This window comes from Ursus americanus, chromosome 28, assembly GCF_024610735.1.
Source record: "Ursus americanus isolate L20-20 chromosome 28, mUrsAme1.1.p, whole genome shotgun sequence".
Lineage (NCBI taxonomy): Eukaryota > Metazoa > Chordata > Mammalia > Carnivora > Ursidae > Ursus > Ursus americanus.
The window spans coordinates 10,786,665-10,814,626 of record NC_142154.1 but is presented as its reverse complement, the minus strand read 5'-3'; the positions used below and the strand labels follow the sequence as shown (position 1 = coordinate 10,814,626).

Here is a 27,962-nt window from a genome sequence, read left to right as displayed (position 1 = left end):
CATGAGATAATTCAGATAGTTTATATAGGCCACCTAGCAGACAATGTGAAAGATAATAGAGGGTAATTAGCTCAGGGAGACCGGGGTGGGGGGGCTCCCTAGGAGGTAACGTGCATACAGAACTTGAATGATGAGCTTGTAAGGAGCAGAGGGAACAGCTTTCCAGGCATAGGGAACAGCATGTGCAAAGGCCCTGAGACTGGAAGGAGGCTGGAAAGTGCTAGGAGAAGCAAAAGGGCTGGTGGGGCTGGAATGTAGTGAACCGGAGGAGAAGGAGGTGTCAAGTCTGCCTAAGCCGTGGAATTTTGCAGGCTTGCAAACGTAAGCATTTTCTTCCAAGGGGCAAGGAAAGCCGCTAACATGTTTAAGCAGGACAATGACATGGGGCGAATCCTGGAAACTCACAGCTGCATGTGTTTGAGTTGTTCTCTGGCCCTGAACCCCCTTCCCACCCAGCTTCTCTGTCTCCCCCGTTCTTTATTTGCATTTTCACAGCGACTTCCGCGAAGGGGGTAGGTGGGTGTCTTCTCCGTGTTACAGATGAGACAGCATCGATGTCGCCTGGCTTTCCTCGCGGGCTGCTGCTCCTGACTGGAGGCTTCTGGATCATCTGGTGCCTGTCCCAGAGCTCTTGTGGGGGAGGCAGGCTGCTGGGGAGCACCGGCAGACACAGTCGTTACTACCGTGCGTTACATTCTTGCCAACCCCCGGCTGGAAGGATAAAGCACAATGCTGGTTCTCCTTGAGCAAAACAGCTCCCCCCAGATGCGGTCTTCTTTGCAACACCCAACTTCCACGAAGAGCTAATTATTCTGATTGTTAGGTGTCCCTTCAGAGACTCTGACCAGCAGCTCTACGGTGACAGCCTCATTTTAGGAAATGAAGGTGCTTTGACCCAAATCGAAGAGGGGTTTTGTGGAGCCAGCTCCAATGACCCACCTCAGCTTGTGTTCGGCGCTGGAGTGGGCACTGCTGGGGTCCTTGCAGGCCTCTGGGCAGGTGCCCCACTGCTGGGCTGTGCGCTCTCGTTTTCTATTAATTCCCCAAGGACTGGCTGCTCACAGCTGAGGCTGGGTCCGGTTTGGAGAAACCTCTTTCATATTGGAACCTGCGATCATGGCCAAGCACTTGGGTCCTTCCTGACACAGCCCTGGGAACCCCCGGAAGACCCATTTCGCACCCCAGGTTCTAGGGACAGGGAGGGATGCTGTGAGGAAGACTAAGAAGGGCCACAAGGGACCTTTAGTGATCTCGTTGGATGGTTCCATTGGGCCGTGGCTATACATAACAGAGATGATTCTGGAAACTGGATGATCCCAGGCTGGATGGCTCCATGCACAGTAGGTGGAAACCAGTCCCACCACTTGGATCACTAAGGATGGATATGAAACTCTTACCCTCACCATGAAGCCCAAGGGCAACAAAAACATGGCTTCCACATAGCAATCATGGAAACCCCTCCACCTGCCATCTAACCTGTGGATAACCTGCCACTGGAACAGAGCCCCTTGTGTTTTTGCTCCCTGGAGGGATGGCACAGAGTTCTCCCCACCCCCTCCCTTCCCGCCACCCCATCACATTACCACAGGCAGGGCTTAGGTTCCCAAGAAGAGCTGCCACCTAGGTCCCTAGGCTCGCCGGGCTCTTGGCGGATGCCGAAGGGAAGAGCCCTGGGGAGGGGAAGCAGAAGGATGGGAATGAAGACAGGAAGGAATGATGACACCCAGCAGTGCTGGTGAGAGACAGGCGGGCTAGGGCAGGCTGTCGGTGTCATTGGGGATGCTATTAAGGGCATTCATGAGGCAGCACGCACGTCTGGAGTCCCATCTGACCGGCATCAACAAATGTCCCTGTTCCATTCATTCTGGAAGGGGAGCTTTAATTAGGCATGAAGAGATTTATCAAACTGCAGCCCCTTGGAGCTGTTGGTCTCTTTGCCATCTGGACGGATGGCTTCGTACCCTGTGACAACAGCAGTGGGAATGATTTATGAGGTCCCACAGCTCCACCCCCTGGGCCTGGTAAAACCTGAATGACTTTTGTCCTCCCCCAAAAAGAGGGAGACTGTGCCTTTGTTGACGGGCACACAAGCTGGGGTTCATGTTGAGGTTTCTGACTCTGTGAAGGGGATCCCAGACCCATGGCAGCCAAGACTGTGCTTGGGGTCAGTTTTCAATTTGCAGTGACCCAGCCACGGGGATTAATAGAAGATGCCATGGAGTGGGGATAAGACCGGGGTGCAAATTCTGCCAGTGAACTATGGGGCTTCACACAGTTTTTTTTTTTTTTTTTTGCCTCAATTTTATGACCCATCCAAGAGGAATAATGATTTCTGCGTCTGCCCAACTCATATGATTTTTTTTGGAAGTTCTTACAACATTAGAGATGCAAAATGACTTCATTCATTAATTATATAGCCCTCCACAGGCATCAAGGATTTAATCCAACAAACATTTATTGAGCAACTGCTGTGTGCTTTGCACCACTCCTGGCGCCGTGAAGGACACAGATGAATAAAACACAATCCCTGCCCTTGGCGAGCTTACAATCTAAGAACGGTCACAGGACAAGTGCACAATAACTATAATACAAGGCAGAGTATGGTAAGTGCCATGAGAAAGGTACAAATAAAGTGCTACGGTGGTTCAGCGGAGGGAGAGATCCCGGTGGTTGGTAGATCAGGGAAGGCTTCATGGAAGATGTGGTTTCTGCAGGGGCCTTGAAGGGAACAGAAGAGAGGGTCCCAGGAGATGAGAACAGCAAGGCCAAAGGCACAGAGACAGGAAAACCAGGCACCCCTTCCAGAAATGATGAGTCTCGATGGACCAATGCAGGGTGTAAGGAGGAACGGGGCCTTATTGGGTGATTGCAATGTCAGGATGGAGACTTGTACCTTATTTTGTGGGCCTAGGGAGCTTTTAAAGGTTTGTGAATGGCTGGAGATAAAAATCACTACGCATGTGCAGGACGGACGGGGGTGTGCCAGCATGCCCAGAGGGGAAAGGGTGGGGCGAAGAGAGCACCGCTAAAATTGTGCAAGCAAGGGCAGCGCTGGTGGGGAGGGGTGACAAGGGAAGCCATGGAGAAGGGTCGAAGGTGACTGTAGGGTCTCAGACTTGGGTGGTTGAGAGGCTCACGGGGCTTCTAGCAAGGAGAGGGGGGATCATGGAGGAAGGGAAGCAGGGATGATAAACTTGGCTCCAGAGGTATGGAGTCTGTGGAGCCGCTGGGGCAGGTGCGGTGGGGACACAATGGCAGGCGCCAAGGAAGGGAGTGTCCGTGTGGTGGGGCAAGGTGGAGGGGGGAAATAATGGTCTGACCCACCTCAGGTCCTTTTAGATCAAGGGAAGGGTGGCAATAAATAAATCATAAATACATAAATAAATAAATACATAAATAAATGAAGAGGCATTGGGAAGGGAGGAGAAACATCGCAAGTACATGGCATCCTGGGCGGGGAGGGGACAGGTGTCCAGGTGGAGCCCAGCAATGTGGGGAGCTTGGTGATGACAAGGGGTCTTTTTTTTTTAATGGCAAGTTGTGTATTTATTTTATTATTTTATTTTATTTTATTTATTTTATTTTATGTAATGTTCCATGATTCATTATTCGCGTATAACACCCAGTGCCCATTGCAATACGTTGTGGCAACATGGAGGGCACTGAATCGCAGGTCCCCAGAGCATGGAGACCAGGCAGGTCATGAGGGACGGCAGCGCAAGCACCCGAGACCCCTTTCCGGGGCTGGTGGTGCAGGGAAGGGGAGGGAAGAGGCTTCAGGAGCTGGAATGGGTTGAAGATTGTGTGCTGGTGGAAGTGAGGACAGAGGTGACAGAGGAGTGGCTGGGGTGTGTGAGAAACTGTCACTGCCCAGAGGACGGATGTCACGTCCTCAGAAATGGGAGGAAGGAGAGGCGTGGGGAGGAAAGGGATCAGGAGATCTGGAGGAGAGAGGGTTTCAGATGGCTCCCTCCCTTTAGCCAAGGAGGTGGCCGATGGAGGGGGGTGGTCACTGGGGGGCTTAAGGAGCATGCAGGTCTCAGGGGCTCCAGGGTGGGAGATGGCGGGGTGATTGGGGACTGATTAACGGTCAACAGGAGGTGACTGGAAGGGTCTCCTGCTCCCAGGATGGCTGTGACCACTGCAGTTACAAGGCGGCGGACCAGGGTGGCAGGGACAGGTGCAGGCTGGGACTCCTCGGGGCCACCCGGGCTAGCTGACCTGTGCACTGAGCTGCTCTAAACGGGCAGAGGGGATGGGCTGCCTTCTGACTGGGAGCCCAGGTGAGGAGCAAGAGGAGGGGGGGACGCCCAGGCCCCTGGAGCTCCTGCCATCAGGTGGCCAGCGAATTTGGGCAGCGCAGGACCTGTGAGTTGGGGAACGGGGGGCTGCGGATGGTCCTGGTTCCCCGGAGCCGGTTCTCAGGGCTCCTTCTGCTTCAACAGCCACTGGTGTCTGTTTAAGGAACTAAGACCAGAGGACGGATGTCACGTCACGGATGGGACAGAAGGAACACCATCTCTTCCACGGAGCTCTGGCCTTGAACTGCCCCGCAGGACGGGCTGTCGGCCAGTACACAGAGCATGGGGCCAACTCCAGGACCTGACATCCCAGCTCCCCTCAGGACTCACCACTGGAAGGTTCTGGAGTCCAAAGTCCTGGTTAATCCGCCGAGGCCCAGGCAATTCTACCTGTTCCCCAGGGCACTGCCAGCTTCAGACATTAAATGTCTTCCAGAGCCTTTGAGATCCTCGAGATGAAGGGCTCCGGAGAAGTGTAAAATATGATACTAATTATTTCCGCTTCTTGCGAGGGAGTCCAAACCACGCAGTTCCCACAGAGGCTGTTAGGGCTGTTGCTTTTTTAAATATTCATTTTATAATGCAAGTCCCAAATCTCAGACTTGATGCATCGAGAGCAAGGACAACAAGGGAAGAAACACAGAGGTGCAGGGTGGCAGTGGCAGCCGTGGCTTGGAGCTGGAGCAGCCACGTGCGGGGTGAATGGTTCTGAGATCCTCCCACCGCCTCCGTTCGTTGCCCGCCAACCATTAATTTAGAGCAAACGTCCTGGTCTGAATTGCCGCTGATTAATTATGTCCTGTCTCGCGTGCTTGGGAGCAGACCTCGGTTACTTTTCTTAACTCCCTTCACCTTCAAGATAATGGTTTTTTACTTATCTTTCAAATATGTTTTAAAACACTGTTATTTATCAGGCAAGGGAATACACCCAACAAATCAAAGCCGCCTAATGCTTGTCTATATGTGACCCCTGATTCCAGCCCCTAAGTGATTGGCATGGAGCCCAGATTTCCCCAGGGAGATTATGCCCAGTATTTGGATACCGCATTTGGCTTTGGGTTAAAAAAAAAAAAAAGTCTTCACTATGAATCTTCATAGGGGGCAAAAAGGATTTTGTGAAATTCTAAAATCATTGCGTCTGTGGGGAGGAGGGGTAGATGCGGGTAAGGTGGACATTGGAGCCTCTCCCTGCAGACTGGAGAAGCTCGGTGTTGGAGCTCAGTGCCGGCTAGCGTGACCATCAGGATAGGAAGATGACGAGAAAGTGACATGCACACAGCAGTCTGGCTGCAGAGGCCCCGTGAGCGCACGATGTAGAAAGCAAACAGAGCGGTTAGAGAGCAATGAAGCGAGGTGCTTAACACCCTTTCAGGTCTCACACTCTGGGGCTCTGTGAGGCACCCAGAAAGGCAATCATATGTATTTTTAAAAGGATGACATTTATCTTGACGGTGCCCTTTCAAGCTTTTGCTGTGGCTTCCCTGGTGACAGAAGGGGACAGGACGGTCCCTCATGTGACATTCTAATAGAGCAGGAAGGGGCCTCACCCAGCGGGTGAAATCCCAGGGTCCCTTCCTCCTTGGTGGACTCTAGTCCCATTAAAGAACACCCACCAAGCCACCACGTTTTGGTCACTCTTCTGCCTTATTGGGGGGCGGAGTGCTGCCCCCGAGCGGAGATCTCAAATTTTCCAAAATGCCAGGGGAACACCCCAGCTCTTCAGGGCCATCTGCCTGCTCTGTCCAGGTTCTTGGTGGTTCTTGCAAAGCCGGAGTATGGACTGTCCATGGTTTCTTCTCTAGCCTTCTCTCCATGGCTGTGGAAGCCCGTCTGGGACAGGTGGGTCCACCGAGGGTCATCGCTCGGACAGTTAAACTCGAAATTCGTGGAACGAAGTTCGTGGAACAAGGCTCGCGGCTCTGAAGTGGCCTCTGCTTCTTGGTGTCCTTGTACTTCTTTGCCAGGCTGAACCTCTCACCCTCCTCCTCTGTCAACAGCACCGTTTCAGACTTGGGTCAAGTGGTCCCCTCCGGGTCTTGGCTCACCCGGAATCCGCGTATCTCAGAGGCTTGGGGCAGCCGTCTAGAGGGGGCTCTCCATTCATCCATGAGCCCAAAGATCTCTCCAACCCAGGACGCAGTTTGTCATCCAAAGTCATGGGACTGGCTTCTTTTCATGTCGAGTCCTTCTGCCCCTAAAGGTGGACTGAGTCTCAATCCGGTTTGGGTGGGTTCTCCACACCTTCTTCCTGTGGCTTATCTGCCTAATGCTAGAGGAACACCACACAGTTATAAATACTCAGGTCAATATATATATGCAGGTATAGATATATATATTCTGGTCACTGTTTTACACTTTAACAAAGAAAACCACTAGCCTGCTTCTTCTATAGTTTGCCACCCCGACTCCCATCTGCCTGTGGTGTAGCTGGCAGGAAATGTGAGCCACTGAGTCCCACGGGGCGCCCACCTTACGTGGCCCCGTCGCACTGGCCAACAGTCAGTTTCAAAGCCCCCTGCTCGTGCAGGCTCTTGAGGGCCTTGAACTCCAAGGGCATGGTGTGGGGGCTGGCCTGGGAGGTGTAGCCATACTTGAGGCTGTCGTAATAGTGGTACTTGACGGGGTTCTGGTTCTGATCCAGTGGAAAGGGCCAGAAGCCGTAGAGGTAGATCTGGTTGCAGAAACGTGTGGCCAGGGTGTACATCAAGAGACCGGTGGTGGGTCTTTTGATGTGGACCTTGTTGGTCAGCCAGTATCTGGGGGGGAAAAAAAAAGAAGTGAGAAAAGAAACAAACAAAAAGAAACATGAGTTTGTGAATCATCTTTTCCAGGAAGAGGACAATTGTAACCCGTCCAGCAGCCTGCCTCCTGCCACTCCAGGAGCTGTGGAGACCAATCCAGCCACTGACTCCCATTCCCTTCACAGCGGACTGACTACCAGCCTTTATTAAGCAACAGAACTGCTCCCCACATTATGAACCAGCACATATAGGATTTTTATGGAAGCGTGGTGAGCCTGTTAGTAGGTACAGATGCAGAAACGAGGCTCAGAGACAAAAGTGGCTTGCCCGAGGTCACCTAGGTAGAAAGGGCAGGACCTCGACCTGGGCTCGGGCCTGTTGAAATCTAAAGTGGGGCCTGGCAGACTTTTTCTATAAAGAGCCAGCTGGTAGATATTTTTGGCTTTGCAACTGTGCTCCTGGCCTCTGCTGCGGGAGCACGAGAGAGAGCCAGATGACACACAGGGGTGTGGCAGCTCGCTGCTTGGGCTGCCATAGGCAGACCCCCCCATAAAGGGGTGGCTCTTGCAGGGTGCCCCCCACTTTCCCCTAGTGGAGGGTGCTGTGGTGCTTCCCCCTGCTCGTCACCATTCCTGACTCCAGCAGAGACGGACTTCCCTGTTTATCGAGCATCATCTGATTTCCTTCCCATCCCTGCCCGCAGGACCCCCACCCTCGGATGCAGGCTGCCCACCTCTGACCATGGGTGGCTGCCTGAGAGCTGAGGGGACACCGGACAGCGCTCTGCCTGGTGAATATAGTTTCTGCCGTGCTCTCTTCTCAAGGCCTGTCACGGCATTTGGCATAGCCCCTTCTGAAATGGGAGTTCCCATTTCAGGAGCATGGTGTTGGGCTCACGGACCCCAGTGCTGGGCAAGGCACTGAAGTACCTCTGCACATAGAGGGACTCAGTTTACCGTAACCAACACAGCAGTGAGGAAGAACCCACCTCCATTCCACAGACTGGGAAACAGAGGTCTGGGGGAGCTTCCAACTTTTTAGACCCGGGTTTTCAAGTGACAGTTCTGTTAACAGCTACCTCTGCCTTTGGGCAGGTCACTTCTCCCTGCTGGGCCTAATTTTTCACATCTATACGATGATGGGCCACAGATCATGGGATCTCCAAGTTTCAACACAAACTAGATGTTTCTCTAGAAGTGGGGAAACGTGCATTCTCTTTGCCACCATTTTGGCTTTCCACTGGGGTTCTGCTTGGATTTAGAACTCCCTGGGATGTGTGGTTTAACCTCTTTATTTCTCATAAAAATCTTCTCCTTACCCTATGCTGATTCCCTTTAAATGCAATACACACGTCTTGGTGGAAACACGGAATTCCTTATCATTAACTCTGCTGTGCGTCCAGACGCTGATGGTGTTCTGTCCTCCAACTCTGCGCATCTCATCGCACCTGCCCCACCGGCCATTGTGAGAAGCCTCCACCCCCCAGCCCCCAGTGCGCCTCCTGATGACACCTCAGCACAGTGACAGGTGTGACTTTATAGTCAAACGCGCCAGTTACATTCACGCCAGAAGCAAAAGCATGCCAGGCAAAACATTTACATATTGCTGAAAGTGGGAACTGTTTCATATTCTTCACAGTGCTTTTAGGGAAAAGCTGGGTGGGCAGGGGGAAGATTTTCTAGAAGCTCAAGCATGCCCTTCCTTTTGCAAGTGGTTCTTTCTAAGGACCCAAAAAGGAAACACCACGACATTCCAGAAAGTTAACCTTAGATCCTTTGTGTGTGTGTGTGTGTGTGTGTGTGTGTGTGTGTGTTAGCCTTTGAAGCAGACAAGGTTACGTAGATTATAGTAACCCATAAAATTTTAGTAAATCATGTAATATTTGATATAATGAAATATATTTCAAGGACCCCCCACCCCATCCTCTGCACGTGATTCTCAGGGGCACTGTGCCGACCTCCAGGAGAGCCTGTAGACAACCAGTCTTTTGTCATACAAAAGCCTGTCAGTTGAAGACCACTTTGCTTGCATCCCATCCTGTTTCATCCTGTCTGGGCCAAGAAATTTCCCTGTGGCTGAAGTTTTCAACCCAGAATCAGATGGAGCGGACAAAGGCAGGGAGCCAGACAATGGCTCCATTACCTGCAAATATAATTGGGAAGTAATAGGGAAAAGCCTGTGTGGACAGCCCACAGACCTTCAACATTTCTTCCCTGAACTGCCGAGAGGCTTATTGCTAGCCGGTATGGGGAACGCTGGGGCTGGCTCAGGTGCTGTGTGGGGCTGAGGTTGAGGCTCAAGAGATAAGGTGCCCTTTCTGAGATCACTTGCACGCTCTAGGTTCAATGGGGCTGAGCTGAGATTGGGAGGATACTGAGGGGCAAAGGCAGGGAAGTGGAAGGAGGGAAGAATCCCAGGGGAGTAGCAGCTGATGTTTGGATCGCCCCACACATCCTTGCAAAGTGCTCATCCACCTTGGCTTAACCACCCCTGACAGTGGGGAGCTCACTACCTGTTAAGCTAGTCCATTGCATTTTCAGTTCTAACTCAATGCTTCTTGACCTAGGCTGTGCACTGAATCGCCTGGAGCTTTACGAGGAGTGATCCTGAGTGCAACCTCCGGATGTAGGCTGGACACTGGGATTTTTAAAACCTCCCCCACTTTAAAACTTCGTTTTAAAGATGATTGAGCCTGGGGAACTCATCTAGCCCAGTGTCCTGGCAGGGGATGTAACTGAGTGAGCTGGGAGCTGGGATGTGTGTAGGGAAAACAATAGGGAGTGGTGGGGACTGTGGCATCTAAAGGGGTATCCAGTTTTGTTGTTGGTCAGTACAGTGACACAAATTTTCTGTTTTTTGGTTTTTTTTGAGTATCAGAGATCTGGATTTTTATGCAATGTCTACAAATTTTTGAATGTTGGCAACTAATTAAGAAAAATTTAAAAACATCATGTGAGGCCCTGTTGGATGAGTCAACAGACCATACCTGCAGGTGATGCTTGAGCCTCGTAGATTGAACTTGCCCTCTTGTTTCAGGCTCCAGAGGAAAACGTGGGAGTCTAGGGAGACAGGCCCGAGAAGAGGCGCTCCGTGAGCCACTGGTTAGACAGGGCTTAGAAAAAAATGCAGCCTAGCCTCTCCACTCCTGGTTCTTGGGCCTTTTCCACCCCATGATGATTCTGGGAGGGTCGGGGAGGTCGTGAGCGGGTCGTAGCGGCTGTGGACCCTCCCCAGGGACGTGCAAGGCACTGCAGTGACCCTGCCAGAGAACATAGGGCTATTTGCTTCCTGAGCAAATTCAAGCCCTAACACCGGTCACAAATGCCATCTTAGGGATTTGTGGCTTGTTTATTTTCTGATTGTAAGGCCTTAGCGTGAGAAGGCTTTTGGAAATGAATTTCTTTTCAGGACATCAGTGCTGTGCTCAGAGATGGGGAGGGAAAAATCTGATCCATAGGAGGTCTGAGTTACACGGACACGTGCGGTGCCCTGCCCGCAGGTGGGACTTTCCTCCACCTGTCCCCGTGGTGAGCTATCTTCCTCTTCCCCCCAGAACTAAGCACACGGATTACATCTTCCTGGAAATGTTCCTTTTGTTCCACCCTGTTCTTCCTACTTCTCGCTGAGGCCATCACTTCACCTATGAGCAAGAACTTTGCTTCTCCTTCTCCTGTTGTGCTTATCAATCCGGCCTGATAATTCACGACTGCACGGCTTGGCCTCCCAACAGAACAGTGCGGGCATCTCCTGGGGAGCAGGGGTCATACCTCAACCTCCCGGTAGGGGGTTCAGAGGCACCTGGCTCCATGCATGGGGCAGCCTGGGCACTGTGGCAGGGACAGAAGTGCTCCACAAACACTCCACGTACCCTCCTACATCTCCCAGCATCCCTTGCAATGGGGCTGGGGTCACGTGACCAGTTCTGGCCAATAGCCTATGACAGGAAGTGTGTCCCTGGGGGCCAACGTTCTCTTCTGCCTCCAGGGACCTCAGAGCCTCCCGTAAAGATGGCGTCGGCCTAAGAAGGAAGAATCCTAGATCCCTGGATTACTGGCTGGAAGAGAGCTGGTGCCGACCTGCATCACCCTTTGCATGAACGAGAAATCAGCTTCTGTTGTGCTAAACCACAAGGGGCTGGGGGGTCATTACTGTCGCACAGCCTCGAACCATGATTATCCTGGCTTCCCTGGGGCTCAGCACGTTTGACTCAAACAGTTTTGAGAAATAGGAAGAAATTGAAAAGGAGAGAGAGGGAAGCCAGCAGGGCACGCAGCTTTGTACCTGTGGCTGGCGGGGACAGGGAGAGGGGCTCACCCTCTCAGGTCGGCTGCTGGCTTTCCCCCAAGAATCAGTCACTGGGAGAGGTGTTAACAGCAAAGGAGGCTCCAGAATGAACGAGGAGCTCAGTGGCACAGAGGGACCCACTTATTTCCCATTCTGCCTCCACGGGTGAACAAGAACACTCCTGAGCCATGTCTGACAGGGACGCGGGGGCGCTGTTTAATGAGCAGCTTGTAATGGGAGCTGACTGAGTTATGCGGGAACAAATCACCCTTGATTTCCTTTCTATCCCCCTCCGTCGCTCTGGCCAATTTAGAGACTGTGTGTGTGGCCGACTTGTAGACAATTCCCTTCCTCGGGATGACAGCTGGGTGTTAAAACACAAACTAATTAATTTTGCCTTCCCAAATGAGGTTAGCTGGGTGCATCCGGGACCTTGTATTGACAATGCACCTTCAATATTGCAGTCTTGAGATTTTAATTAGAAGGCAAAGTAATCTCAAAGAAGGCAGTAATTATTTTTCGAATTGGTTACCCCAATTGCCAAGACGATTAAGCGCTGTGTTTTATGAGCATGGACAGCTATGGATGAGGATTGCCAAAACCATCTCCAAAGCACATTTATCCTTCTTTCTGGATTCCTGAGCTCAGGATGTGGCAAGCACAGTGGCTGCCACTGTTGGAAAAAGGGACCAAAAGGGCTTTCTCTAAGATGCTAAAAGCACTTTGTGGGACATAGCTCATATTTCCCTTAAGGAGCAGGAAAGCCTTACAGGGGGTTGCCATGGGACACTTGGTGACGCTTTGTGTGAGATAAGCAGCAAAGTCGGGAACAAGACCTTCAGACCCCTGGTCTCCCCTTATCTGCATCAGCAGCCTGGGCCCTGGTCTGGGGGCCCATAGCCCATTGTCGTCTTTTCCTTGGGAACACTGCCTAGGGCTCTGGTATCCTGGTATCCAGCCTCTGGATGAGGCTGCCCATCTTTGTGAGCATGGAGAGCTGGGGGTTTTGTCTCAAAATATGGGGCTGGACTGCAGAGCTGACCAAGCCCTGTGGATGCTTGAGGCTGATTCCTGGTACCCAGGCCTCGATGTTTACCCAAGCCAGTGTCCTTCACTCAGGCAAGCATGGTTAATTTCAAGGATGACCATGGCACCAAACACTCCTCTGGGACTCTTGGAGTCCCCAGGACAATATCTAGTGGCCTCCACCAGGCTTGTGAAGGCTTTTTGACCTGCGCCTGAGTTCCCTCCCACCACCTGGCCTGCAAAGCCACACCGCTGTAAGGACCTTCTTGGTTCCTACCAGGACACCACCAACTTCCAGTTCTCCTGGCTGGCAACTCCTTCCTATGGTCTCAGCTTCGATGTCACTTCCTGGACCTCCCCGAATGCGTTGGTGCCCTGTATGTCGCTCTTTTCCGATCACAGCACTTATCACGCTGTGCTATCATTATTCATTTACTTATCTTTCTCCTCCCCTGCAATTTACAATTCTGTGAGCTAGTGGACCGACTTCTGCTTCCGTATACCCCCAGATCCCAGCGCGGCTCACGTGCAACGTGGGTGTGGCACAAATCTATTGAATGAAGCCAGGAGAGAAAACGAGCAAGCAGAGGCTAGTGTCCCCTTGGCGGGCGGGGAGGGGGGCACTGGCAGGAGCCAAGGAGGCTGGCCTTCCCGCAGACCCTTCTAAGCCAACACCAGGTCTGCACATGCGAAAGGCAGGCTGGTGGTGTCCTAGACCGTTTGTTGCCAAAAGAAAGGAGGAAAAATCATGACGCGGATTACTTTAGGGCTTCCTCCTGCTACATGGGGGGCCCCTGGGGGAGTTGAGAGACTGTCGCTCACCCACAGGGATCACCGCTGGCCCAGCAGGGATGCAGAGAGACTACGTCTTGGGGGCTGAAAATTCCTGGCTGGATTCTGGAATCTAAACTGATGCCCCCTCCAAATGGAAAAAGAAAATTATAATTAACATCATTTATAATTAAAGGAATCCAATTTCACTCAACAATCAGATGGCATTTTCCACGGGATTGGCAAAGAGAACAAGTGTTGGTAATCTACCACGCTGGTGAGGTTATGGGAAAGCAGGCTTTTTCAATAATCGTAAGTGGGAGTGTAAATTGGTACCTGCCTCCAGGGAGGCAATTTGGTAACCTCTGTAAAAACTAACAACGCCTACATGCCTCTCTTTTTAGCGACGGCACGCCCAAAGAGCGAGCCTCTGGATGGACGTGTGTGTGTAGATGTCAGGGTAAGAGGATCACCGTAGCACTGATGATACCAGCAAAAGATTGGAAAGACCTGTGATGCCCACCAGGGGCTTCTGGTCCCATAAAGGACGGTCCAGACACTGTGAAGGAGAGCAAGGTGGTGTGTCTTGATGTGGCATAATTTCCAGAATCGAGCAAGGTTCAATGCTTGAAACATGCTCCATTATGTGTAAAAGTGGATATTTCTGGAACAATACACACAGAAAACCAGCAGAACAGGCTGCCTCTCTGGAGGAGGGCTCACTCTGTTTTCACTTTAAATCCTTTTACACTGTTTGGATTTTTCTTTTTACTATGTGCATTGCTATTTGAAAAAAAAATAGAGACAATCTATGAAGAAAGACGAAATGCCATCTGTGTCTTAATACCACCGACCTCGCTCTTTTTCTCTATGTAGCACTGCCGTGGAATATACTTGCACATTCCGTGTCCCCTGGAGGAGACCGGAACCCAGCTCCTGAACTGGCCCTGGGGACGCGCTCTTGGGACCGCGATGGGCATGTCTGGGAGGGGCACCTCCAGCCTGTGCTGGTCTGGCCTCTGATTCTTTGCACCACGCTCCCTCCCTTGCCCGTCCAGCACTCAGGTTTTTGCTCGCGCTGCCAGGCGGCAATGCCCACCCTGCTGATCCACGGCTCCAGCCCTGGCTCCGATGCCCGCTGGATCTCTGCCAGCCTGCGGCCGACGTTCAGCACTTTTGGTGCCTAATTAAGCACCAATTCACAGGCTTCCTCTGCACCAGGCCTGTGGTCTGGGTGGCTAAATGGGCCAGGCAGCGGGCTGCTTTCCTGCCCGAGGGCCACCCTCTCCGTGGGTCACAGCCTTCCCCATTGTTGTAATTGAATCTGAGCCATTCACTACCATCTGCGGACCAGAGTTTTCCCCTTCCTGCAGCCATATTCAACCGCCTGGGTGTCCTTCCCTTGGGCTGTTCACCTCCCTTGCCAACAGCCCGCCACGGCACTGTGCCACTCTTGCAGGCTGGCAGAGCCTGAAGCCTCCTGGAAGAGCTGCTCAGTCTGGGGCAGGGCCAGTAAGAGTCAAAGGGCAGGCTTTCTCTGCATCACACTCTCCCTGCGATGCCCAGGCCCCATGACTGCCTAAGTCGGGGAGGAATCTCCAGAGTTACCCAGTGGTTAGAGACTCTCCTAGCACAGGTGCGATGAATCAAAGAATCTCTGGGGGGGACCGTCTAGCCCAACTGTTATGGGTTGGATTATATTCCCTCAGAATTCATCTGCAGAGGTCAACCTCCAGTACCTCGGAATGCCACCTTATTTAGAGACAAGGGTCTTTACAGAGGTAAGCAAGTTAAAATGAGGTCATTAGGGTGGCCCCTATTCTAGTCCAGCTGATGTCCTTATAAGCAGGGGGGGATTTGGAGATAAACAGGCGCACATAGAGAACGATGGACATCGTCCTCCACGAGAGAAAGGCCTGGAATAGATTCTGCCCTCAGAGCTCTCAGGACTTCCAGCCTCCAGATGTGCAAGACAATAGCTTTCTGTTGTCAGTTCAGGCCACCTGGCCCGTGGTCCTTTGTTACAGCAGCGCTGGCAGACTCATACACTGACTGTGTAGGATGCACGTTTCCCAAGTCACGGCCCAGCAAGGGGCAGTCACGCTGCCCGAAAAAGAGGCAACCAGGCTTATTTCAGATGACCTCTATTCGTTGGAATGCTCTTCCCAGGGCCCAGATGAAGCCTGACTCCTTGTAGATCCCTTCTCAACCCTCATTCTACACCTGGAGTCTCGCAGGCCAAATCTGTGAGCGCCTCAAGGGCAAAAGCCTTGTGTTCCCCCAGTACAGGCCTGGGGCCTTCTAGGTTATAGCAAATAAATATTTACTAATTAAAGAAAGATTGCTCTCATGCTCCTTGGAGACTTCTCTCCCCAAACCTTTCAACTTTCGAATTTCTCAGCCACTGTGGTCCCTCTCCAGCCTGGGACCCAAAACTACTCCAGGTGGGATTTGAGCAAGGTCATCGCTGACCTCCTTGACTCTGAAAACATTATACATCCATCGCTGTGATCTAAGATCATCTTATCCCTTTGAGCAACCACACACCTGCTGCTGGTTGGGACTGTTCATCTCACCTCTACAATTGTTTAGAACCTAAGTACAGAATCTTGCATTTGTCCATATTAAATTTCTCCCTCTTAGGTTGGCTCATTGTTTCAGCACATCAAAAGAAGTTTGGATTCAACTCTGAGGTTCCAAATATTGGGAATCCCCCCAAAGTCATGTCTTCTGTGACCTGGCTAAGGAGACAATTCCTGCCTTCGTTTAAGTCATTGGTAAAAATGGGGAAAGATGGCAGTACAAGAGGCTGGTGGAGTGTTCTTAGAGATTCCCATGAAGTCAACCTTTAATTAGTCTTTTGGGTGTCTATGGTCAACAGACAGTGGTCAGTCTGTCAAGGACATGAGAAAGGGGATGGGAGTAGACACAACTGAAACCCATACACATGGGTTCTAGTCCCCCTCTTCCTCATCTGAGTGACCTGGAGTGATTCACTTAACATCTCTGAGCCTGTTTCCTTGTGAGTAAAGTGGGGAGGAAAATAGTATCTCTCTTACAAGGTTTCTCTAAGAAGATACTTAACATTTGCTCCCTTTTACTCCCTGAAATGTCACAGTTTTCCATGCTACTCAAGAAATACTTTGTCTAAGTATCCGACTTAAACCAAGATTTGAAATGACCACACTGATCCTGAGTCTACCTGTCTACTACCCTCCCCAGAAAAGCAGACCTGGGGAGTGTGCCCTGGTGTCTTCTCGTGAGGACATCTGACCTTGATGTTTGCTTCTTTGTCTTCAGGTGTTCCTGAGCCATTACCCTGATAACCATTTGACACTCTGGCTTGGGGTTGACAACAAGCTCTCTGGAGTCCATCTTTCCCCCATGTTTAGAAAACTGGGGCAAGGATGGCCTGTTCCAGATTGTTCTTCTCCAATTTTGTCTGATTTGGGGAAGACCAGGGCCAGCTGCTCAGTGGTCTTAGTGTGTGATATCTCCCGGGATGTTAATAGGTCTTGGTTTTGTTGAGAGTAGAGGTTCTCAAACTTAACGCCGTGCATCCAAATTGCCTGTAGGGTTTGTTAAAATGCAGATTTCTGGGCCCCAGATCTACAGTTTCTGATTCAGTAAGCCTGGGTTGGGCCTGAGAATTTGCATTTCTAACAAGGACCCAGGTGATGCTGATGTCGCTGGTCCAGGGACCGTGTTGAGAACTGCTGGTTTAGGGTGGTGAAGAGGGATTGTAAGTAATGATACCAAAGGCTTCGTTATGCTATCCAGGTGAAAGACAGCTCTCCTTTGCTGAGAAGACGAGTGTAGAAGAGGAAACAAGAGTCCAGTTCTCATCTGTCCTTTGTGGCCTCCACACTGCCTGCCCTTAACTTTTTGGTTCTATTTACTTGAAACATAAAATGCCCTTTCTGTTTTTCTTTCTTTTTTCAGTGAGGGGAGGGGTGGATGGAGAGGGAGAGAGAGAATCTTAAGCAGGCTCCACACCCAGCGCCGAGTCCGACATGGGGCTCCATCTCGCCACCCGGAGATCATGACCTGAGCTGAAATCAAGAGTCAGAGGCTCAACTGACTGAGCCACCCAGCAGCCCCCTTTCTGTTTTTCTTAAGATTTTCATAAGCTCAAACTTTGGCTTTGGCCTTCCCGACATTATTCTTCTAGGGTCCCTGTCATTATTTCCTGGTTATTGTTACAGGGGCAAATGGGCGGTGACCGGGAGCCAGGGAGGAGTCCTGAATCGGTCTCTCACCGATGCGACCTCGCACAAGTTACTTACCACCCGAGGGTCCATTTGTGGTCTTTAAAATAGGATGTGGGTTCTGGTTCTCTCATTACATGATGTAATGCTTAGCATGGCGTCGAGCACAGCAGTGTTAGGAATGGTTACTTGTGCCCCTCATCTATTCTCCTGCATGTCTTTCTTCAATCTAAAGTCACTGGGGACCCCCTGACCAGTCACCACATGCTCTCTCAGTATCAGGCACCATGCAGGGGACAGGGGCGCAGCATGAAATGCCATTGTCCTGACCTCAAGGCACTTACAACTTTAACAATTAATAATAGTAAGTAGGTTAATAAACACAAATGTATAAGAGAACCAGGAGAACTGAAACTGTGGTCCTGTGGTCTCTCCGCATGAAGCCCGGCTCTACCATGTGCCAGCCTTAGTGCTCGACGGACGTGATTAGAGCACTGGGCTCTAAAATGATTTATAGAAACGATCTCATTTGGTCTTCGCGCCAAGCCTATTCGCTGTTACTTGAGCTTCTCACAGTTTTCTCCCCGTGAATGGCTGGACTGGGGACGCTACCGCAGCCCTAGGAGCACACGACTCGTGTATGGACATGTCTGGGCATTTCAAGCCACCCAGCTGCGTTCGGAGTGTGGATGCAGCTGGTCTCTGAGGATGGCTGCTTTTCCTCGGAAAGACGGCTTGGATGGGAAGGAGCAGTCAAGAAATGGGGGAGGCCAAGGCCAAGGCGAGGCCAAGGGGTGAACAACACTGAGCGCCTCAACCAGGGATTCCACAAGACCGTGTCAAGCCTCAGATGCCAGCAGGTGTTTGGTGGGACCCTCAGGTCTACTGACCTTTCAGCTTGTTCTGCCTGGTGGGAACACGGTCCCAGACTCAGAAGAACTGCCCCGTACCCAGGGAGTCTTGATACACCGCTCCCCTCTGTGGTCTCCTAACACCACTTCTGTGCTGTGACAGCACCCGGCCCACTGAGCCGATGGGGGCCCCAGATCCAGAACTGGCTGGCTGTGAATCTGCTGCCTCTGGTGCCCTGGCTAGAGCGAGGGGCTATGTTTTATTTCCTGGTTGTGCCCCTCGCTGGCTTGGTGGCCTCGTACAAATCACCCAACTCGTCTGGGCGTCAACTTCCACCTTTGTAGAACGAACACACTAAGATGCCCCACTTGACATTCCGACCAGCAGGCAGAAGGATTCGATTTCCTCACATCCTCACCGACGTGTGTTATTTCCCACTTTTTTGATAACAGCCACTCCAGGGGGGTGGAAAGAGATGATTCACTGTGGTTTTGATTTACGTTTTCCCCAACGATGAGTGATGTTGAGCATCCTTTCGAGTGCTTGCTGGCCATCTGTGTGTCTACTCTGCAGAAAAGTCTACCCAAGTCCTTTGCCCATGTAAAAATTGGGTTGATTCACTTGTGTTGCTGTTGAGTTGTAAGAGTCCCACATATACTCCGGATCTTAATCCCTCATCAGATACATGATTTGCAAGTATTTCCCCTGTCCTATGAGTGAGTTTTTTCCCTCTCAGAAGATATTGGCTTTTTGGTGCGTGAAAAGTTTGAATTTTGATGCAGTCCCTCTTCCCTCTTTTTTCTTCCGTTGCCTGTGTTTTTGGTGTGATACTTAAGAAACCATTGCTAAACCCAAGGCCATAAAGATTTTCCGCTACATTTTCCTCTAATGGCCAATTTCTTCTAATCCAATGGTACGCTTAAAAGGGGCGAAAATGGGCTACTCCGAAAGAACGAGTGTTGGCAAAGATGGGGCAAAATGGGATGACAAGTGTCAGGGAAAATGGGGAGAAACTGGAACCCTCGTGCGCTGCTGGTGGATCGTAAAATGGTGCAGCCACCATGGAAAGTGCGATGGGGGTTCTTTAAAAAACTAAAAACAGGACTACCGTAGGATCCAGCCATTGAAAGCAGAGTCTCAAAGAGCTATCCGCACACCCATGTTGACAACAGCTCTATTCACACTAGTCAAGAGGTGAAAGCCACCCAAATGTCCACGGATGGGTGGATGGACAGACAAAATCTGGCACATACGTTCAACAGGATATTATTCAGCCTTCAGAAGGAAGGCCATTCTGACACAGGCTACGGCACGGTTGAACCTCGAGGACAGTATCTTAAGGGCCATCGGTCAGTCACAGAAGGGCAAAGGCAGTATGAATCTCCTTGGACGAGGTATCTAAAGTAACCAAATCCATGGGGCCTGAAGTAGAAAGTTTACGGCACCAGGGGCTGGAGGGAGGGATGGGGAAAAGGAGGCTTGTTGTTTAATGGGTATCGAGTTTCCGATTTGCAAGATAAGAAAGTTCTGGAGATTTGTTTCCCAGCACTAGGACTAGACTTAACACGACTGAGCTGCACAGTTAACAAGAGTTAAAACAGTAAATTTTGGGTTGTGTATGTCTTACCACAATAACAAAGTTTATCCCCTCCCACCTCATAAATAGAGGGTTTACTGAACAATAGATTTTTAAATATGGAAACAAGATTATTCTGTAAACTACAGTCCACGTTGGAACTTTGAGGTGAAGAACTCCTGACAGGTGAAGTTGACTTTGTCCACCATTCTGCTACAGAAGCCTTTATCAAGTAGAGCCTAAATAGAGGCTCCTTCCTGTGGCTTCACCCTCTGGTCCTACTTTTACCTCTTAAGTCTATAGGACAAGTCTAATGCTTGCTGGGGGGTTGGCGGCAATAGCTATGACTGACTGTGTGTCTCCCTTGGCTGGCACAGGACACACACATTCGGATATAGGCAGGGTTCCCCAGCAGGGGACAGAGAAAGCAGGGCTCAGGGAGACAAGGGACCTGTCCCACCACCTGAGTAATGGAGGTGGGATTTGAACCCAGGTGTCCCTAACTCCAAAGCCCACGATTCTCATGCTAGACCAGACTGCCTCTAGGCCAGTTTCCTCCTCAGCCATCTTTTCTAGGAACCCTTGGTCTTTTCTCCTGTGGCTTTGTTCTGCGTGCCCCGTCCCCATCCCTCTAGCCCATTCCTCCTCTTGCAGCAAACACCAGGTAAGCTCCCACCAAGTCTGGGCAAGCCCTTGCTCTCCCGACAGACACTGCCCACCTTTCCTGTAACGCCCATCTGGACCCCGCACCCTGCAGAAGGAGAGGGCCATTGGCAGAAATCCGTTCCGAGGCCCCCGAAGACCTCTTCTCCACCCCCTCCTCCCCTTGCTAAAAGCAGAAACCAGCCCCGTTCTCTCCTGCTGTATTTCCTCCCGGGAGTTCCTGCAAGGGAAGATGTTGCCATCCCAGGATTAACAGGCTGTTTGTTTAAAGGGCTTATTACTGGTGCTTAATGCTATTTTGACAGATGAAAGTGAGTCAATTATAGCTGGAAATAGCTCTGGCTGCATACGTTTCTTCTAGGGAGTAGCCCATTCCCTGTCCAAGGGACTATTTCTCTTTACCGTGGGCTAGGCCTTCTCCTCTCATCCCCTCTGACCCCCAAACCACATAAAGACTCTCCTCTTTCCACTCAGAGACAACAATTAAAGCATGGAGCCCAGAGTCTGTGAGATGGGGGTTGCTGTGGCAGACCCCCGGTGCGACAGGATGAAGGGGACGCTCATGGAAGGCCTGGCAGGTCAACCTCCAGGATAAGGGATGTGGCTCCAGGGTGCCCTGTGGCCAAGTGTCACTCTGCTCCATCAGCCACAAGTGTGGCCACCTCTCACTGAATGTGTCACTCGGCTTTTCTTGGGGGTAATGGGTTTCTGTGCTGGCAACCCACCCTAATAAGACCAGTGCCTGTCATAGGCTTGGGTGCCGCAGGGGTCACCTTTGTGAGGACTGCAAGAGCCCTTTGTGGGCTGGTCAGAGAGCTTCTCGGGGTCACACTAAGTTATGCTTGGGCCCCAGTAAAGAGCATTTCAATGTCAGTGGTGGGGGGAGGGGTCTCTACAATGCGTCCACTTGTGCCACTAGCAGGAGGGGGAACTGCCACATGGTTGGATAAGCAAATGGATGCAGGGCCTGACCCCAAGCTGCAAGGTCAGGCGTGTGGACAGGTGTATTTGAAACAGGCATCTCGAGCTTAAGATGCCCAAACTTAATACCCCCAAACTGGCACGGGGTCTCCCGTCACAGAAAGTGGCACCAGTGTCCACCCATACGCCCAAGCTCTAATCCTAACAGGCATTCTGGATGGTTCTCTTTCTCCCCCTCCTTGAGGTCCTTAAATAAAGCCCATCAGCAAATCCTGCGGCCTCTACGCCGAAGTTTCCAGCTAATCTGAGCCACCTGTGGCCTCTCTGCTACCACTATCCCAGTCTTAGCTACCATCAGTCCTGAGCCAGACCATCGCAAGGGCTTCCAGCACATTCTCCTCCTTCCACCCGTGCCCCTCATGGTTTATTCCCCACGCGGCAGCCACAGCAGGATCGTTCTCAACACGGCTCTCCGGGCAGGCACTGCGGACAGGTCAAAACTGGCATGCCGGAGGAAACCCCTCGGCCAGCCCGCTCCTTTCTCCGGGAAGCGAGGCGCAGGAAGGCCAGAGGACTTGCTGAGCGGTGTGCTGGGATGGAAATGCATCTCGAAAGGAAGAGCGCCCACCAAGCCCCTCCCAGACTCAGCGCCGGCTCCCGCCCCGTGGAGAGGCTGCTCACCCGCGGACAGCGTGCAGCAGGCGCAGAGAGGGGTACGCGGTACGCACGTTGACGCGGTGCTTCAGGATGAGCTCGTTGACCCACTCAACGCGCTCCTTGCCGCCCCTGGCCATGAAGGCGGGGATCCACAGGATGCTGCCGTTGAGACTGTGCAGCCGCTGCAGCAGCTTCTCCCGCCACGTGGCGTTGACCAGGTCCTCAAAGGCCCGTTGGATGACGGAGGGGTTCATGGTCACCAGGTCGGTCTTGAGCCCCACATCCCGCGCGTACTCCTGCACGGGGGCCAGGTTGCACCTACCGGAGAGAAAGGCGTCATGGTCCTTTGGGGAAAGATGAGACGCCGCTGCATACAGTTCATTTCATCCAACCTTTACCTCCTGTCCCCTCCTCCTCATCGTCCAGCACCGCCCCCCTGCCTCCTGTCATCCCTGCTTCTTCTTCCCCGACACGCACGTTTACTAGGCTCTTACCACACGTAGAACTTTGCTGGTCCCGGGGGCTGTACAAGAAGTACCTTCTGGAGTTCCAGATCCAGTAGAGGAGGAAGGGGACAGCCCACTAGACGACCGTGCTACAGGCAGGTGTGACCTGGCCACGCTGGGTAACAGCGAGGGCTCTGAAGGCACACTCCCAGGTTCAGAATTCAGCTCCGCTGCTTTCTACCTGTGTGATTCTGGGCAAACCACTCAACCTCTCTGGGCTTCCTAAGAGCTTCCCCACAGCTAAGGAATACGCACAACGGTTTCTTTAGCTGCGACGGAGATCCCAACAGCACCCCCTCCCAGGGATTAAAGGAGTCACTGCACACCCAGGACTCAGAACACTGCTGGACCTCACTAAGATCTCAGTGTGAACTAATGTCATATTACCAGGGGAAGGAGGAGCCTCAGCTGGTATTCTCAGAGCGGTGACCACTGAGGGAAATCTAGAAGGATGAATGAGCATTAGTCCCTTTGAGGAGATAATGCTAAGCGAAATAAGTCAAGTAGAGAAAGACAATTATCATATGGTTTCACTCATTTATGGAACATAAGAAGTAGGAAGATCAGTAGGAGAAGAAGGAAAGAAGAAAGGGGGGGTAAACAGAAGGGGGAATGAACCATGAGAGACTATGGACTCTGGGAAACAAACTGAGGGCTTCAGAGGGGAGGGGGGTGGGGGAATGAGATAGGATGGTGATGGGTAGTAAGGAGGGCACGTATTGCATGGTGCACTGGGTGTTATACGCAAGTGATGGATCGTGGAACTTTACATCAAAAACTAGGGATGTACTGTATGGTGACTAACATAATAAAAAATATTATTAATGAAAAAAAAATAAAGAAGTGTTTCTCCAGCTTGCCAGAGCAGAAGAATCGCCTCAGGCGGTAGTTAAAAGTACAAACTCGCCGGGTCTCTCCCCGGGGGGGATCCAGATTCAGCAGGTGAGCCGAATTACAAGTCCTTCAGGTAATTCTTAGGACCAGGCAGTTTAGGAAACATCATGCTATGTGTGGCATTGTAGGCATAAGAAATGCATCTAAGGGCATAGAGGTGCGAAACCATGTGGGTGTTTAGGGAGAGGCAAGTGATTCGCTCTGCCTGGGGCATATTGTATGGAGGAGACAAAGCTGGAGAGGCAAGCAGAGCCTGTATGTCATGGATGTGCTTGCAAGGGCAAAAGGGAGCCACAGAAGATTCTTGAGCAGGAGAGTAACGCGGCAAATTTGCATTTTAGGCAACAGGTAGACCACAATAAGATGACGTTGTAGCAGGTATTGCATTGCATGGAATTGGGTCTGGGAGGACAAACTAAAAAGGCCATTGCAGTCTCGTGCTGAACCAGCCGGGGACCCTGGGTGGGCAACCTCTGATATCTCACCAGAGGCCTGCTTAGTGGGTTCCCACCTTCATGGGTCCGGCTTGGGTGTGCTCAGTGGGGCTTCTTGCCCGTGCCGCAAGCCAGTGGGCCTGAGGTGGCCACAGGGGAGGCCTGGCTGCTTCCTGCACAGAGGATGTGATGGTGCAAGAGCCCTTTCACCAATGGAATTAAGTCTGAGAAACTAGAATAAGCGTTTGTAGAACAGAGGCTGGAGACGTGAAGACCAGGGCCACGGGTCATTGCCAAGTGATGAGACCTAGAGCGACACCACCCACCCTCCTTGCAAGCCAGGACCTTCTTCCTTCAACATTTAGGGAGAAAAAGCAGGATGATCAGAAAGAAAGCTAACATCCTTGCGCTCCGGTGTGACCAGCCCCTGGTCCTTCAGCACAGGTCGGCTCACTTTATTCTGACTCAGTATTCATCCCCCTCACTTTACAGATGAGGAAACCCAGGCCAGAACGTGCAACGTAACTTGCCCAGAGGCCCAGAGCTAGTAAGAGAACCTCCGGGATTCGGTCTCCAGCGTGTCTGACTCAAAAGCCTGTTTGGTTCTCAGGCTAGACCCCCTAAAATATGCACGGCCCCCATTCCCACCCTCGCCTTGCTATCTCTGACCGTGTCTACACATTGCAAGGGGGTGCAACTGCTTTGGGACACCTTCAGGGGCCCCTGCCTCAGACCTCCGAGGAACGAGCCTTGTTATCGTGCCCACGGTTTGAGACAATTACCCCTATAGTCCTGAAGCCCAGCTGAGCCAGGCTTCCAAGACCTTCTTGAAAGCCTGGGGCCTCTTCCAGGCCAACCTCCAGGTCCTGAGAGCAGGGGGAAGTGGATTCAATCCGAGTCTATCACGGATGGGCCAGTGGGGGCTGCCGGAGGGGCAGAGAGGAAGTGATGTGGAGCCTGGCCCAGCAGGCATCCAGGTTGCTCAGGGGAGAGGAAACGGGCAAGGGCATACCCAGCTACAATACTGGTCAGTCAGGGTGTCGTCTGCGTGCCCTTCTGGAGACTCTGGGGAGCCCTGGGCCTGCGAGCAACCTGAGGCAGGCTCCCCCCCTCATCCAACATGGGACTCGGCTCATGGCAGGTGTTCCAGGCCGGGGAGGGCTGTGAGGGCCAGGCTATTCCCATGACCGTGTCTCAGGGCCACTCCTTGAGTGAGGATGATGGGGGCAGCTCTGTCCTGCTGTGCCCTCCCCTCCACAGGGCAATTTTCCTTATGGGGGTGGTCGGGGGGGGGGGAATCAGGATGGGAGTAAGCTTGATCTAACAGCAGGCCAGGCCTCCCGAAGCAAATTCTCGGGGGGCTGTAGGTGGGCTGTGCTGCTTTGATGGGCATGACTCTGGGCTGGAAAGGAGTCCACCCCTTCCAGAAACACATCCGCAGGTTCAGGGTAAGGAGCAATCTGCAGGGGAGAGAGGAGGCTCCTGTGGGATTCTGAGCCAGACTGCCTGGGCCCACAGCCCAAGCCTGGCCGCCCGAGCGTGCCGTGGACCTGTGGCTCACCTCAGTTTCCTCCCTGCAAAAAGCAGCCCAAACTAGAACATTCCTGATAGGGTTGTTGCGAGAATTACGTGAGTCAATAAACACGAAGTGCTTATTAGTGCTTACACCTGGGCCACACTAAGTGCCTAATGAACGTGGTGACGAGTGTGGTGATTTGTCCGTGAAGGGGTGTTGGTATGTTAGGCTCTCCCTATTGAGTGTGAGTGTGTGTGTGTGTGAGCGTGTGAGTGTGTGAGGGTGAGCACACAATGAAGTTTTGATCCCCAAACATCTGGGAATTTATTCTGTACATATATGACCCCGAGTTAGGCAGTCTCCTCAACCTGCTATTGCAGGCTCTTGGGGACGCTGCGGGGACCAGCCCTCCCGTCTGGCCCCAATTCCCAGCAGCCCTTTGGGTTGGCAGCCTGTGCTCAGTCCCAGCCTCCGCGATCCATGAATCTAGTTTCTTGCTTCCATGCCCTTCCTCACGCTGCTTCCTCCTGCTGACCTTTTTCATTTGCCAATGTCGGCCAGCTCGAATGCTGCCTCTTCTAGAAGCCTGCCCTGAGCTCCCCCAGGAAGGCTGAGTGTTTGCAAGCTCACTGCATTTTGCATGCACGGTGTCTTCCCACTGTTGAGCGTAGAGCGTTCTGAGAGGGGGCAAGGTCTCCGCATCTCCCACGCAGAGGAGGGGCCCAGTTAACACAGAGCAGAGCAAAGTGACGGAAGACTTCAACTGACGGGGACTGAGAACATCCCATCAGGACCCTCCTGGTGTCTGTTATCTCACAGAGCCCGGAGCCCGAGCCTGGAGCCTGAGCCCGGAGCCCCTCGTCTGTGCCAGGCACGGGCTTGGACTGGCGTCCGGAGATGGACAGGAGCAGCCTGCTTTGGGGGAGCTTATGGTCAGCGTGAGGTGGGCGGGGTGGAGACCCAGGGTTCGTGGAGAGCTCTCATTCAGACAGGCAAATGTCACAGGAGAGGTGGCGTGGAATCGTGGGGTGACCTCCCTGCACCCCAGGGAAAGTCAGGGGAGGGAATGAACACTTAGCGTGCCCTATCGTGGGAGACACTGTCCAGGCACACTCACACGTGCCGGCTCAGGCAGTGGCCATGGCATCGCACCCCATTTCCCTTTTGTGGGAGCTGGGACCTGTAGGATCCCCCGAGGGGAGGGTGGGAGATCCCCCAGGTGGGAAGAGTCTCAAGGAGTGGCTCCAATGGGGTGGAGGAGGCAGGGCTGCCACTCGACATCACGAGGGGTCTGTACGCAGTGCGGCTTTGTAAGCTTGTCCCAAAAGAGCACCCAAGTCCACCCCCGAAAACACGCAGGTGTGTGCGAGCCACGTGCAGAGACAGACCTAAAGGTCAAAGGACAACAGTGCTCTGTTCTGGGGAGCTCTCTCCTTGGTGCTCCAGGGCCCTCTTTTCTAAGGCCCCGTGGACAGGTGTGGACACGATCTCCGGCGGAAGGCAAAGCATGCCGTGGCCGTGCTTCTCCAAGGAGGGCATCAGGAATGCAGAGTCTCCGGCCCCACCCCGATGCCTCTGCCTGTGAATGTGCTCAGCTGACTCCTGGGCCGGTCAGAGCTTGCGAGCCGTGGGCCGGAGCACAGACGCTATTCCCAACGGAAGGACCTCAAACATGGCTAGTCCAGCCCGCTCGTTCTACAGGTGGTGAAACCGAGGTCAGGTGGTGAAACCGAGGTCCACAAGGGGGAGTGACACACTCCCAAGTCATGTGACAAATGAGCAGCAGAGCCCAGACCGGACTCTGACACCACGCTGCTCATCTCGTTGCGTCAGCGCACCCAGACGGAAACCGCTGGCTAGAACGTGCTGTTGCCTCTGGAAATTGCTAGGGCAGGGCTGTGGGGAGCATGCAAACCTCGCCCCTGAAGCTTGTGACAGAGGAAGAGGCATGGCTTGTATGTGTGACACCGTCAGGAAGGCCTCCCGCTCCATACTGCTGGGCACCCCCTACTCTTACCCTCTGCGGCACCTTTAACACCCCTGCCACCCCACCCTCACCCCTGCTCTGGCTTCCATCAGACACCTGCCCCGCTTCCTTCCCCCTTGCATTCCCCTTCCGTGTAGACTGAAGGCTACACGGTCTTTGAGAATGGGGGCTGAGTGTGGGGGCTGAGCCAGGCACAGGAAGAATCTGGCAAAGGCGAACAAGCTAAACCAAGTTCGGCAGCTAGGCGGCCGTGGTGCTTCCGTCACAGTGGACGCAGGAGTAAACACACCGTCTAGTCTCCTGTCCTGAGGTTCAGGGTGCTCTGTGAGAAGGCCGCTTCCCAAAGCCCCGGGACAAGGCTCTCTTTGCATAAGGACAGCCCCGGAGGAAACGTGAGATGCGGTATGCCCTTCTGCCAGGGCTGGGGCACTGTTTGGGATGAAACTCGAGGCTCTGGGTGCCCTACTTCTGACCAGGGGACAGCAAGGCATTGTTCTGAGTCTGTCTGGGTTGGGGGTCAGGTATCAGGGCCAGTGGTAACTGAGTCCAAATGGGTCCCAGGAGACTGAAGAGTGAGAGCTGATATTTCAGGGAGAATGATGGTCAAGTCCAGGTTTCTCTGCCA

General features: G+C 52.5%; 1 protein-coding gene across 1 annotated transcript in view; it reads right to left on the bottom strand.

The window, feature by feature from the left end:
• Positions 1-2,453: 2,453 nt before the first annotated feature.
• The window catches only part of ST8SIA2 (ST8 alpha-N-acetyl-neuraminide alpha-2,8-sialyltransferase 2), a 67,989-nt gene continuing 42,480 nt past the window's right edge, over positions 2,454-27,962 (bottom strand). The window contains exons 5-6 of the mRNA XM_045813153.2: positions 22,025-22,318; positions 2,454-7,057 (exon numbers count right to left, since the gene is read on the bottom strand). Coding sequence (XP_045669109.1) covers positions 6,772-7,057; positions 22,025-22,318 — 580 coding nt within the window. The 3' untranslated portion in view covers positions 2,454-6,771. The remainder of the gene's footprint in view (positions 7,058-22,024; positions 22,319-27,962) is intronic.